Consider the following 14,225-nt stretch of genomic DNA (forward strand, 5'->3'; position numbering starts at 1 on the left):
CTTTCCAATAGATTGCACGTAAATATCTGTGCATATGTGCCATCACGCGTCTTCAGCACCGTGGGGAGCAGCCAGCACTCCAATGTGCAGCTTATTAATACCAGACAAAGTTGGTATTTTTGCCCAGAAACATTGGGATTTAAACCATGGTCCGTGTAGCGTAATTTAAATCCCGCGTCTCGGCCTTATTGTTTTTTTCTTGTTCTTGACGTTGGCTGAGTTCTGGGTTTGTGTTTTGAACTGCCGCTTCGGTGCAGTATAGCCACAAAGCTATTTAACAATGAGCAGAATCTCCCGCGACACTACAACATGCTACTAATAATTCATTTATAAGAGCTGTTTTCTTGTACAAAATTAAATATATTAAGTTAAATGTACAGTGTAAAAAAGACAAGATTTTAACAATGTCAAGATCAAATGCCTGAGTAACAGGGTATTGTGTGTATGTGTGCATGTGCGCAGGGACGGATTATGGCGATGATGTGCCCTGGGCACAGATGTCTCAAAGGCCCCCTTTACCAATTTTTTGGGCAACAGCGTTGCACCTGTATGCACAGGGCTCAAGTGTTGGTTCGCCTCTGCCTGTATGCCCCATCATACAGGATTAACAATGGCACTAATACGTGGGGAGAGAATGCACACAATATTCTGTACTTTCATACCACAAATTGGTTTATTTATATCTCACCAGTATCTGTCAACATACTGTACAACATACTCCAAAAAGACGAGCGGAGCTTTTCACTCAAAGTTGAATATTTTTAAACTCTCGACGTTCAGCGCTGAGCGCGAATAAAACCCCGAGCTGCGCGGAAAAAAAACCGCTAGCTGCTTGCTTATTTGAAAAACTCAGAGTTTCCATTGGAATCAATTGAAAACATGCGCCGGCCGCGGGCGTAAAAGCTTTGGTGTGTCCAGCCCCTAGCTTAGAACAAAAAAGTTGGTTTAAAAAAAAAGTTGGTTTAAATTTACCTTAGCTGAGGGGTAACTTTCTCGATTTCCTCAGAGAAAACGCTTCCACCACATTATCAAAATCCAGTTCCCTCACAAGATCCCATTCAATGGCCATTAAAGACGTCCTTGACACATTTTGCTTCTTAGTTCGTTTTTTTTACTCTTGCCAGAAAATGAACATTCTCCTTCACAATTGCTGACTGGCATGGTGAGGAAAAGCTGTCCTTTTGTGCTTTCTTATCATTGATCCACTTGGTTGTGGTTTTAAACTCATTTTTGTTTTGGTCTTTGAGTAACCATCTTCTACGCGTGACTTTTATATTACGCCATGCTTTTCACTCGCCTCTAGATGGCCCTTTCAACAGCACAGCAATACATTAAAATTATTTATTTGATTTATTTACTAGTTAATACTTTGCAACTGCAAAAAAAATTACATTATTCCTCAATATTTAACAAAATTTTACTGAAAATAAAATTAAAATATTTACTTGTCATGTGAATTATATAGTATATAGTTTGTTTTCAGTTTACTTATTTTATGAAAATAAAGATGTTTACTACAAAACTTGCTGCAATGTTTCTGTGGATAAGTGATTGGAGCATTTTGTTAACTTTTGTTTAATTCCCAGAGAACACGCTGATATCTATAGCTTGAATGCACTGTAAGTCACTTGTCACTACAGTCAGCTCACAGTAATGTGAGATAAAATTTAAAACACGGGTTCTCACATTGGGGCTTGTGGATTACCATGTAATAATATATAGAAAATGTGAACAAAATTAGTATATATGGTTAATTTAGGGAACATATATGGTTTAATTATAATATATTGTATTTAAGCATTGATGCTATTGGACAATTCTCTTTAAATTCAACATATATAATTATTTATAACTATTATATTAAATGTTTGGAATTTAACTGTGTTCTGTTTGTTCAGAGATTGTATAGTTATCTTATAAATACATAGAACACTATTATAACTCCTCTATCTCTCCATAGTTTTACTTAATGAGACTTGATAAACCTTGTCCCTCATGCTGGCACTTACAATACCGGTAAGTAAACCAGCATCTAAGCTGCACTGTTATGTCCAGATTTATCGATCTATGGTTTTCTATCGTCTAAGTAAGAAAAAGTACATAAGATTGGAAATTGATACGGCAATAGCTAGTGCTTCTGAGATGTTTTTTTTCTGGCGAATTAGCAAATGGTATGCAAACATACAATCAAACATAATACAGTGAAAGATAATTTTTAAAGTTTATTTGGGGCACAATGATCATGCATAATAACCTTAATCACAAAGAAAATATTATTAATGTTTAAATAACGAATTAATAAACTAATAAATAATATAAAACATTAACAAAATATCTCAAAGAGGCATGCGTAAACAAAATTTCTAAAATTTTTTGAAATAACAAATGGGCAATATTTCTCATGAAAAAGTGGATAAGTGTCCATAAACAGCGCAGATCATAATGAGCGAGCGTGTTTTTTAAATAAAGTTTGAGGAAGCTTGATGATCCGCGACCGGTGCGCTGTACACTGAAAAAAATGATTCATTGAATTTAATAAATTTTTTTAAGGTAAGTGGTTGCAATCAATTTGTTTGGGCTGCATTTGAACAAAAAAGATTAGTAATGTAAAATAAAAAATAAAACTTTTGTTTGAATGTAGCTTAAATAAATTGATTGCAACCACTTACCTTAAAAAATTTTATTAAATTCAATGAATCATTTTTTTCAGTGTAGTCCGTTTATAGCAAACCGTTAGCATTTTATATCTGACGGCTTTATTTAGGCTTCAAAATGTATACATTTTCGATTAACTTATAAAGATTATCTTGATAGACAAAACGTGTAAGGTTCATAACTCTTTGTTGAACACAGATCTTATTTTTTGCGATTTTCCAAAAGTCTATGGGGAAAATGAATGGCTTTTCGATCGAGGGAACCCATGTGCCACTAACTTCCGGGATGACCTACAAAGTGACGTCATGACTTCGGCACTCTATTAAGAGTGTCCAAACTTGATCGGGAGAACGTCGGAGACGCCCCGATCACGAATCGTAAATATTAAACGTTTAATATTTACGATCGGATATCCTGATGTGTGGGGGGCACCCCGAGGACAAACGCATGCATGCTCAATATTTTGCGAGATTTCCTGTGTTCATAATCGAGACTCTGGTTGAAAATATGTTCGTTTGTGGTGTGCTATCTTTGACACATTGTAGCGTAGCCACATATGGAGATTACTATTTATACACTCTAAATATTTGTGTATTGTTAAATGTCTTTATTATCTCCACCTGTACTGTTTTTTATCTCTTCCATTTAGTGTTTTGTCCCGTCCCTCGCTATTGCGAGAGTTTGCCCACCGATCTCACGTCACGTGTGAGGTTACCAGTGATACTTCCGTATTGTACATACCTGGGGCCGGTTCCAGAGTTCGACAAAGCGTGATTTATGGTTGGGAGGCGGTCACTGTTAAACACTGTATACAAATTGCTGTCATTGTGAAGATAACTTTTCTTGAGGAATATATATTGTTTTTGGATTATTCACCTTGGAAGACACCTTCAGGACAAACCTTCACACTCACTTTTTTGGATTATGCTGCTGGTTGCTATCATCACCGGTGAGACTAATCCGCACTTGTATATATGCTGAACTTGAGACTTTCACGCACACACATACACGCACATTCACGGTATTACTTGGACATCGTTGTTTATATTGTATAGATTTTGTTATTGTATTTGTTTCTTTTGTGTAATACACTTGGGCAACGGTTAAATCTAGGATTTTTATCCTCATGTTTGTGGTCTTTCACGTTTTGAAAATCTTATAAGATGTAAAAAATCTTTTGGTGTGTACCCAGCATAAAGCTGTCGAGCCCCAGTGAATGCTTTAAGCGTTAAACACATTCATAATTTTAGTAAAAATCTGTAAATAGGAAAAAAATATTTGAAGAAAAAAGTCAAATGTCAAAAGTGACACGATGAGCCACAGGGTCAGGTTTATCCCTGACACAGCCCAAGCTTTTTCAAGCAGGCACTCCTGGGAAATATTAGCACTAATTTGATGTTTAATTTGAGGTGACTTCCCAGCTAACTGTATGAACTCAAAATTAATTAATGTGATTTGACTTGTGCTAATTTCTGATGGCCACAAACCCCAGCATTCCCTTTGGCGTACAAGGCAGCCTTGTGTCACATTGACACAGGCATCAATGGAGACACAGAGCCATCGAGACAGGTGGGACAGCGGCAGACCCTTGGAGAACAGCCACATCTGACGTTCCCTTAGCACACAACAATCCTTTGGAACATTACACAACCTGTTTCTGACAGTTCCATGCCAACAGGCGCTAAATGATAATTAAAAAATATGAATTATGTTGCCAATAAGTGACAAATGTTTTTTTTTTCCTTAACAACATTTGGGTCACTATTGCCTGTATGGATGGCTTATATAAATCAGATGACATGATGGTCTATCTTGAATAGGTAGGCTTTTAGAACATATCATTGAAGGAGTTTTGCTCTTAAACTGAGCCATTTAAAGCTTTTTAGGGTTCACCTCTTTTCCATTAAGAGCCCTTTCTCTTCTACTCACAGGATCTTAAAAAATTGAACAGAAACTGAAAGTGCATCCTAAAAAAGTGGCCTTTATGACAGAAAGCTGAGAGAGAGAGAGCGAGAGAGCGAGAGAGCGAGAAAGAAAGAGAGAGAGAGAGAGAGAGAGAGAGAGAGAGAGAGAGAGAGAACCAGCCAAATGTAGTAGTTTATTCTCAAATTATATTTATGCTGTGGTTCAAAGCATTAATTTTTAATATTTAAGTATTATTTAATAACAAGTAAAAGATTGTTTCATTTCAGAATCTCCTAATATTTAACAGTTTTTACTTTTATATAAATTACAAGAAAAATATTTTATAGGCAATTTGATTATTTTTCATTAATTTATATAAAAGGTTTGATTCTTCGCTCAAAAATGTATTGTTGCATTTTTTAATTTAACTAAATGCTTAACAATCAACAATCATTATCAATGTCATGCCAGTCGTAGCGCTGTCAATATAAATATTATGCCAGTCGCAGCGCTGACGTTATAGATGTCATGCCAGTCGCAGTGCTGTCGTTATGCCTGTCATGCCAGTCATGCGCTGTCAATATCAATGTCAAGTCAATCACAGGACTGTCGTTATACCTGTCATGCCAGTCGCAGCACTGTCATTATACCCTTCATGCCAGCCCCAGCGCTGTCATTATCAATGTCATGCCAGTTGCAATGCTGTTGCTATACCTGCTGTTGTTATTAATGTCATGCCAAACACAGCGTTTTCAGTATAAATGTCAGGTCATTTGCAGCGTTAAAGATTCGAGGCACAGGATTCCATACTATTGTTCACATGCAAGTGAAGCGACACCATTGTTTAAACATGAGGAGATGCGAGTACTTGCACACATGGAAGTGATGTCATATGGGACACGTTGATACGCGCTTACAGAAACACACAAATTCTCAATTCTACAAGATCCAGTACCTTTTTGTTTTTGAGCTGTTCTTTGGCCTTATTTCACCAACTTTTATTTTTTTTTACTCACCATGCATAGACAATTTCATTAAAAATACAAACATGTACATACATGTTACTCACATATTATTGTAGCTCAGTTTGTGCTGAACACAGTGTTATGTGATATTAGCCACTAATATGTTTTATGCAACTGAAAAAAGACCAAATGTAAAAGCATGTCAAAAACTTCCAGTGTCAGACCCCAGGGGGATAAAGAGCGTCTGAAATTTGCTCATAAGTGGGGGGGGGGAGAGGCCATGATGCTCTCGTGTTTCCCCTGTTCTTTGCTCTTATTTTGAAGTTCTAGATTGTTGCCATTGTTTCTGTTTTTCCCGCCGTTCTGTTCCTTTATTGTTGCCATGGACATTCATTGAGACTCCACCCACCCCCTGTTTGTTGTCACAGTTATTTATTGTCTCTGCTTTGTGATTGTTTTTATCATGTATATATACCCTACATTTTCTTAGTTTCTTTGTTAGTCGCTGTTACATAGTGATGGTGAAGTGAAGCTTTCTTGAACCACCAAAGCTTTGGCACAGTTGTATCGGAAAAAGATTCATTACTCGAAGCTTTTCTCATCAGAGCTTGACGAGGACCTCTGTTGGTGAAAGTGGGGGAAAGCGCTGTGTCCCAAAATATTTTACAACCATTTCAAAAGCAAAAAATGTATTAATGGAAAGGTGAATAAATGAATGAATCCATATATTAAATACATGACAACAAGCCCTTGCATACTCATAGTAATGGGAGATCACAAATGGGAGATCCCAGTATAAGCTACTGGATGGAATGATATGAAATATGTGAAATAGAACAAAACAAGTTGCGGTAATTCATGAATCTGTAATTTATTTCAGCAATCAAATTATCAAGGATCAAATTCATAAATATTAGGCTTCACCACCACTCCCTGTGTCAAGCATCAAAAAACGAAGCATGGGTGTGTGTGAAACGAGCTTCGGACATCATTGGTCACATGATTTTGATAGAATGAATTAAGCACCAATACAGTGCTTTGTTAAAAAACGGTTAATTTTTTTACACATGCATTGGAGCTTTGGTGCCACGGCTAACATTACTACTGTTTAATGTAATGCTTGTGTAAGTTAAGTTTCTGTGTATTGTGTATGTCATTTTGAGCCTAATTTCAGCCATAATTGTGCTTGTTTGATTTTGTTTCCTTTGTTTTGCAAGCTGCATTTGGATCTGTTGCCTTGGATAATAAAAAAAATGTAGAATTGTTTTAAGGAATCAGATGAACATCTCATATGACCAAACATTATCGATGATAAAATTATTGACTCATTATATGTAAATACAGTATGTATGTAGACATTATGCGCATGCAGGCATGAGGATTAAGAGGAAATATTTTTACTGTGCAGTGTTACACAAATGCACAATTTTCATCAGCGGGGGAGCCGTGTGTGTGTGTGTTGCTGGGAGCCTGTCAGTGAAGTCAAAGAGTCGACTGATCACACAGCTACTGAGCTTCTAAAGTCTCTAAGGGACTGACAGCAATTCATGAGGGCACAGCAACACACACACACACACACACACACACACGCATACACATAATCAGAAGAGCTTTAATGGCAAGTGTGCTTGCACACACAAGGATTTTTCTGTGGTTATGGAAGCTTCTAGTACAGACATTCACACCAATGACAAGACAATTAAGTAAAAGGCAAATGAACAGAAATGGGATTAATATAAATATAAGAGGCATTGAATAAGAAAGTATATTGTTGAATTTACATATTTAAAGATGGTAAGTACACCTATGTAAAGGGGTAATGTTGTGTGCAGAAGTATTGTAACGCACAGGAAATATTCATATGTTTAAATACATTTACATATATTTTGGCATATACACTCTTAGAACGAATGTGTTAAAAACAACACCATCCATCTCTGTGTTATTATTAAAACAACAAATTTTGTGTTACTTTTAACACAACTTGTGTTATATTTTAACAAAAAACCAACACGAAATGACACATAATGTGTTAAAATTACCCATAATGTGTTAAAAGCTTAACGCACAAAGATGTGTAAAAAAATAACACATTCTTTCTAAGAGTGTATGTACACAATGGGAGTAGAAGTAAAAGTAGAGGTCTTCACGGGTCCACTTAGATCCGAAAACACGAGACCCGATCGGGTTTGGGTCTAAAAGTTGCACGTGTGCCTCGGACACGGGTCGGGAACAATAATAGAGGCATCGGGTCTCGGGTAATTTAAAATGAATGTGTTTTTGCCGAACGGAGCCGAGAAGACTCGAACTCTCTCGCGTGTGTGCGTCAATGTCCTTTTCAAACCTCTCATCAAGAGCGCTTGCGACATTGTGTAGCTGGCGGTAGGTTCATTTTCGTTGAGACAGCCATGTCAGTCAATTTTAAATGTACATTTTAGTGCTTACCTTGGTGTTGTTGTCAGATAATAAAATAAAACAAATGGAGCAAATGTTTTTTTTTCTTTATGGCTGCTGCGTGTGGGTCTGCAGTCAGGTAAAAAAAAATTGCCACTAGTTCGGGTCGGACTCGGGTGTAATTTTCTCGGGTTTGTCTAAGGTCGGTTCTTTAAAAAAAATTATTTATGCACGTCGGGTTCGGGTATAAAGTGATTTGGGTCATTTCGGGTCGGGTACTTTTCTTTGGACCTGAGGAGACCTCTAAAACAGTGTTATATTGCACTTGTGGAGCAGTTAACAAAATGTAGAGATCCTGCGTGAGTGGACCGAAATATTTTATTGATTAAATCACTTTTATACTGCAAGTTTAAAGGTTACTTTGTTTTCAAATATGAAATCTTCCTGATACAAAGGTGTTAAGGAATGTAACAGAACGTGTTGCTTTGTTTTAAACGAATGTTTGCTATAATGAAATAGACTTTTGCAAGTGTTTAATGAGGTTCTTTAAAACTTACCAAACCCAAAAGCTGAGGATGCTGGGATTGCAGATGACTGGACAGTGGTGGACGTGTAGAGACCTGTGACCAACAGCCCATCAAAGTATGTACTGGTAGAAATTGTCACTGTGTACACACAGAGGGCGTAAGAACAAAAAAGAAAAGCATTAATTACGTAATCCACAGTGTATATCACAATTAGAATAATACTGTTAATTGTTAATAGAAAATGCAGTAATGGTGATTAGCAAAAAAAGATTTTGGATGAATTAAACCAAAAGACTGAAGAAGATTAGAAGTTAGCAGGTTTTTACTTTAAAAGCAGTTTACAGTATACTTGTTAAATAGCTCGAGGTTGACATAACTCTGTCAGTCGTGCCATCACCTGTCTGATAGTAGGGGTGTGCATTGGCACTGCCCTTACAATTCGATTCAATTACGATTCACCAGGTAACGATTCAATTCAGTTCGATTCTACGATGCATTGCGATGCATCAGAATTCTATTGTACACAACAAGGCAAATTTTTCATCAGTCAAGTTGTAAAGTCAAGTGCAACTATTCTCACAAAAAACTGAACTTTAGCAGCTTTAAGACAATGACAATTATATACCTGAGATGAGAATTTTACACACAGCGTAAGTCTTGTCTAGTTTCCCATTAACTTCGTAGAATTCGAAATGTACCCATATAAGGGTTGCCGCGGTGACAGAATTTTCCCAGCAGGGGCTTATAAATGCGCATGCAGACCTGCACATATTACTTTCACTTTTAAACTACGCAACTGTTTAAAAGCAGTGCTTGCGTACGCTGCGTTAAATTGCGTATGAATTTGTGTGCAATGCGAGTGCAACAGCTGGTAATGAACCCGCCAGTCCCAAGCAGAGCAACTGGCTACTTCTCCATAAAGTGCTGCTTGAATGATGGGTTTATATATGTATATTATAACAAAAACGAGTAAGCACGCGGCTTCTGCCATCGTCTGGTCGGTCAGCTCGTCTCGCACACTCTGACAGAAATAAATGAAATCTGACACCTGCTGCTCTGTGATATGACGCGCGTTCAGCTCCGCTGAATTCAGGCAGCAGACAAATTAAGTTCTTAGTGGGTTTGCTCTCTCTAACGAAACTAAATTATTTAATTACATGAAAAACGAAAATCACCTGTTATTATTGGGAAAACACTCATCTGGCAATTGTAGGCACTTACATACACACATGAAAACACTGAGCCTTAGCACTACAAATATTCAATTCAATTTTATTTATATAGCGCTTTTCACAATTGTTAATTGTTTCAAAGCAGCTTTACATTAATAGATGTAAGAGGAAAAGCATAGAAAAGCGAGCGTAGTAATAATGTAACGTACACAGTAAAGTAGTAAGTTAAGCCAAAGATGGCGGACTCTCCAGGGGATGAAAAAAACCCTAGGAGGAAAAACTCTCCTGACTAGCCCAGGGGGAAAACTCCTAGGAGGAGATAACCCCCTGAGATAGATACATATATATATTTATATATATAAATACTATTGGGGGTTGTGAACGGGTAAGCGAATTAAACTTGTTCCGCCATTGGTCATTGGTCAGGCATTGGCTGGGCATCACGTTGAAGTGGTGTGGCCTCAGCTAAGCCATTTTGAGAACTTTGCAAGCAGAATTGTTCACATACTACATGTGTTTAAACCACTGGTTTAATCAAATTAGAAGTCACATTTAACATCTGCCCACATGCATAAATATAAATTCTTAATATTGTATCATACACTTTTTTATGCAACACCACATACATACAAACTGTTGAAATTACTGTCTGTGTTAACCGCCAGCACTTCACAGATACTGTGTGTGTATTTCTGAACATGAAGAAAGAAAAAAGAAAGAAAAGAGAAAATGAGAGCGAGAGAGAGAGCAGATGTGGGTCCAGGAGGCAGGCGGAGGCGGCCGTGACACCTCACCAGCACAGACGGCAGCTGTCAAAAAGGCATGTTAGTTGAGAAAATACACAGAAAATACTCAGTGAAAGAGAATGAGAGAGTGAGAAGACTGGGAGATAAACTGATCAGGTTCCTTAAAGCAAATGACTGTCAACATACTGTCAAACTATTGAGCCTGTAGTAACCAGTGTGATAATGTGTCCAAAACATTTGTAATCAATTAATGTAAAGGTACTTTATAAATAAATTCACTTGCTAAATGAACAGCAATGAGATTTGGAAAAATTGAGGCAAAAAAAATGAGGCAAAATTGCTTAATTGTTTTGAAAAGAAATTAGTGTAAAACCATAAGCAACAACAGAATCATTCTGAAAACTCAACCGTTTACAAAATCCCATGCAGATAGAAACGAGTGAAAGAAAAAAAACTGTATGAATAATACTAGTTTCATTTATTGTTTCAATATAAACAATGTTTTATTCTGAATATGAAGCGCTAAAGAATAGAGTGATATTTGTGTGTGTGTGTGTGTGTGTGTGTGTGTGTGTGTGTGTGTGTGTGTGTGTGTGAGAGAGAGAGAGTAAGAGGAAGAAGAGTAAGAGTAAGAGGAGTGAGAAGAAGAGGAATGAAAATTGAAGAAAGAGGAGTAAGAATTACATAAAGAGAAGAGAGAGTAAGACTAAGGGACGTAAGGGATGAGGAAGCTGTCAAAGAGCAGGAGAGGATGGAGATAAGATTCACACAATTTTTTTATTACAGTAATAAGCCTATTTGTATACAGTATATTTAACTGTATTTTTTCGTTCATGTTTCTCACAAAGTTAAATCCAATGAAAACACAAAATGTTTATAGAATTAAATATCTGGTTATAGCAAATGTATAATCACTGTAAAAAATTTGCTGTAATTATGCAGCTGGTTGCCAGTAACTTACTGTAAAAGATAAAGACTGAAAATGTTTCATGTCCATTTAACTTTGAACAAACTGTTGTCAGTAAATAACATAAATGTAAAATCTACAGTAAGTTACTGGCAGCTAGTTGCCAGTAATACCCATTAATACTGTAATTTCTACAGACATTTTTTACAGTGTATGTATATGTATGTGTGCGTGTTTTGTGATTTTGTTTGAAAAGGTAGGAGCAGCAGTTGCAAAAATTGTGTTCCAGCAATTAAAAGAACTGTAATAATGTTTGTTCATTACACACTCTAAGAAAGGATGTGTTAATTTTAACACATTGTTTTGTGTTAAACTATTTAACACGTTATGTGTTGTTTTAACACATTGTGTGTCATTTCGTGTAGAATGTGAGCTTAAATAAATGAAATGGACAACACAAGATGTGTTAAAACAACACAAAGTGTGTTATTCCAAAAATAACACAGAGATGTGTTAAGTTAAGGACAACACACTAGATTTGTTGTCCTTAACTAGACACAAGATGTGTTAATTTAACACATTCATTTTAAGAGTGCACAAAGCTATCATATGACTTCAGATGACTTTAATTATTGTTGTGTTGTGGAGCTGTATGGCCAACCATACATTTTCTGTACCTCACCACCATGAACTACTGCTGTTGCACGACAAAATTTGGAGCAACAAATATTTCTTAAACTGTAAACTATCCCTTAAAGTGTAAAATAAGCAACCAGACATGACTTTTGTCTTTTGACAATCCAGCTATTTTCATTTAAAACGAAGGCTTTTAAAGGGAGGTTGGTGTGCATAAAGAGTGAATTGGCCAAAAGGTTATTATGAGAAACAAGTAACGCAGTAGAAGATCATGTTTAAAACATAGATGGACGTATTCCTGGAGATGCCCATGGATAAAACAGTGATCGATGAAAATGAAAGACATAAATAATTCAGAAATCCATCTGAAAAGGAGAGCAGAAAAGAAGAGAACCTGGTCAGAGAAACTCATAAAAACAGATGTATTCACCTGCGGGGGTTTGCATGAGTGCAATAGCTGCGCTTTGATGAGAACTCTTAACATTCTCTCCACACTAGCACACGCTCCAACTCTCTCGACGAGCGACTTTGGACTGTCATTAGAAAGGAGATTGTTGTTGAGGGAGACAGATGCATCTGGTCTCATCTAGCATGCTATATGAGCTGAAATAAGATGAATGTGCTTCAGCTAAAGATTATATCATTAAATGTTCTCTCAGGTCAGTCGGTGTCATTTCTAGTACTGTCCATCTACCCATTCTCTCTTTTATCGCTGTGTCCTACCCATCATGCAATATAAATGATGCGATGTAGCACGCCTCATTACCAACACTCCTACTCAAGTATTGATAAACCTCGATTTTAGAAAGCATCCCTGGATAGACTGACATTAACAGAGAGGGTCTGTTTTCTGTAGCAGCAGAACACAAAGCAAAGGGGAAAACGCTCATAGTGGGAGAAATGTAGGAATAACATGAACACAGCTTCCTCATTTTACTATACTGTTCCCTTTCAGTCGGTCACTACGATGTCACGTCGTAACCGACAAATTGGGAACTCGCTTGGAGAGACCAATCTGCTTCGTGTGCTGCTGGAGCGCCAATGAACTTGGCATTGAGATATTTGCATGGTGCTGATGCCGCCTCGCCAGGTGCCTATATGGGCAGCAGGTGCAAATATGGAAATTAGCTTATTCGCTTCGAAAGCCGGCAGTATCTGCTACTGAGAAGCTACTCTACTCTGTTGGGATCGATTGCTGAAGTTGGTTGGACTAGCAGTACCACAGCGGACGCTTCGCAGTATTACACGGCTCTGCATCTTTTTTGTTTTGAGTTTAGTGTGTGCGTTGCCTTTCCCTGTGCGGATCATCAACTGAGCATCTGAGTGAATTTCCCTAAAAGAGTGATACGAAGAGCTTTGTGCCTTGTTAAAGGCAGCCACTCTCTCGTATATCCGGAGATCAGCGTCCTTTTAAGGATGGCTTTTCGTCCGTGCGATCTTGGTTGCGGAAAGTACATGGGTCCGAAGGACGGTCACGTGCGTTGTCTTTTGTGCTTGGGCATCGAGCACGCGGAGGCAGCGTTTGCTGAGGGTAAGTGTTCTCACTGCGAGAACATGTCCCTTTTGGATTTGCGGAGATGTTTGTCTTTCCTCCGGGAAAAACGCAACCCGCGTCCTGCGAGTGCTGAGCGTCGCCACGGTGCGGCTGTGAGGCTCTCAAAGGATGACCTCCGCATCACTGTGCTGAACCGGTCTGGGGATTCGTCCTCCGGCTCTCAGCTTCCTCGTCCACAGCCGGCAGAAGTGCCAATGGAGACTGCAGCATTGTGTTCTACGATGTCGGTAGAATCTGTTGTGCCTCCCTCTGGCTCCACAGAAACCACAACATCCGAGGGTGGGCCCCCTCCCTCTGACGTGGATCCCGACGCCCTTCCTCCCTCCGGTCGGGTTGTGACGCCGGAGTTCGATCCAAAGATGGTGGCCATGCTCGCTCGAGCGGCGGAGAAGGTAGGGTTAGAGTGGGTCAACCCCCCTCAGCCCGAACCGTCCCATCTGGATGATTGGTTCTTCGGAGCTGCCTGGGTTTTACAACCCTCTCCTCCAGTGCCATTCTTCCCCGAGGTGCACGAGGAGCTAACTAGAACTTGTAAGTCGCCGTTTTCGACCAGATTGCGGCCATTTCAGCCCTCCCCCCTCACCTCCCTCACCAGCGGAGCCCTAAGGGTTATACGGGAATCCCTCCCGTGGAGCGGGGGGTCGCGATGCAGCTGTTTTCGGTTTAACGGACGCTGCCCACCAGGCATGTGGAGAGGCAGCTTCAGCCCTGCACGCAATGGCGTTGCTGCAGGTTCACCAAGCGAAGGCCTTGAGGGACCTGC

At 38.6% G+C, this 14,225-nt stretch overlaps 1 protein-coding gene across 1 annotated transcript in view; it reads right to left on the bottom strand.

Moving 5' to 3' along the window:
• Nucleotides 1-14,225, bottom strand: part of reln (reelin) — a 376,800-nt gene that overhangs the window by 319,590 nt on the left and 42,985 nt on the right. Inside the window, 1 exon segment of the mRNA XM_055173428.2 lies at nucleotides 8,477-8,584. Within this exon segment, the coding sequence (XP_055029403.2) occupies nucleotides 8,477-8,584 (108 nt within the window).

Source organism: Misgurnus anguillicaudatus, chromosome 15 (assembly GCF_027580225.2).
Source record: "Misgurnus anguillicaudatus chromosome 15, ASM2758022v2, whole genome shotgun sequence".
Lineage (NCBI taxonomy): Eukaryota > Metazoa > Chordata > Actinopteri > Cypriniformes > Cobitidae > Misgurnus > Misgurnus anguillicaudatus.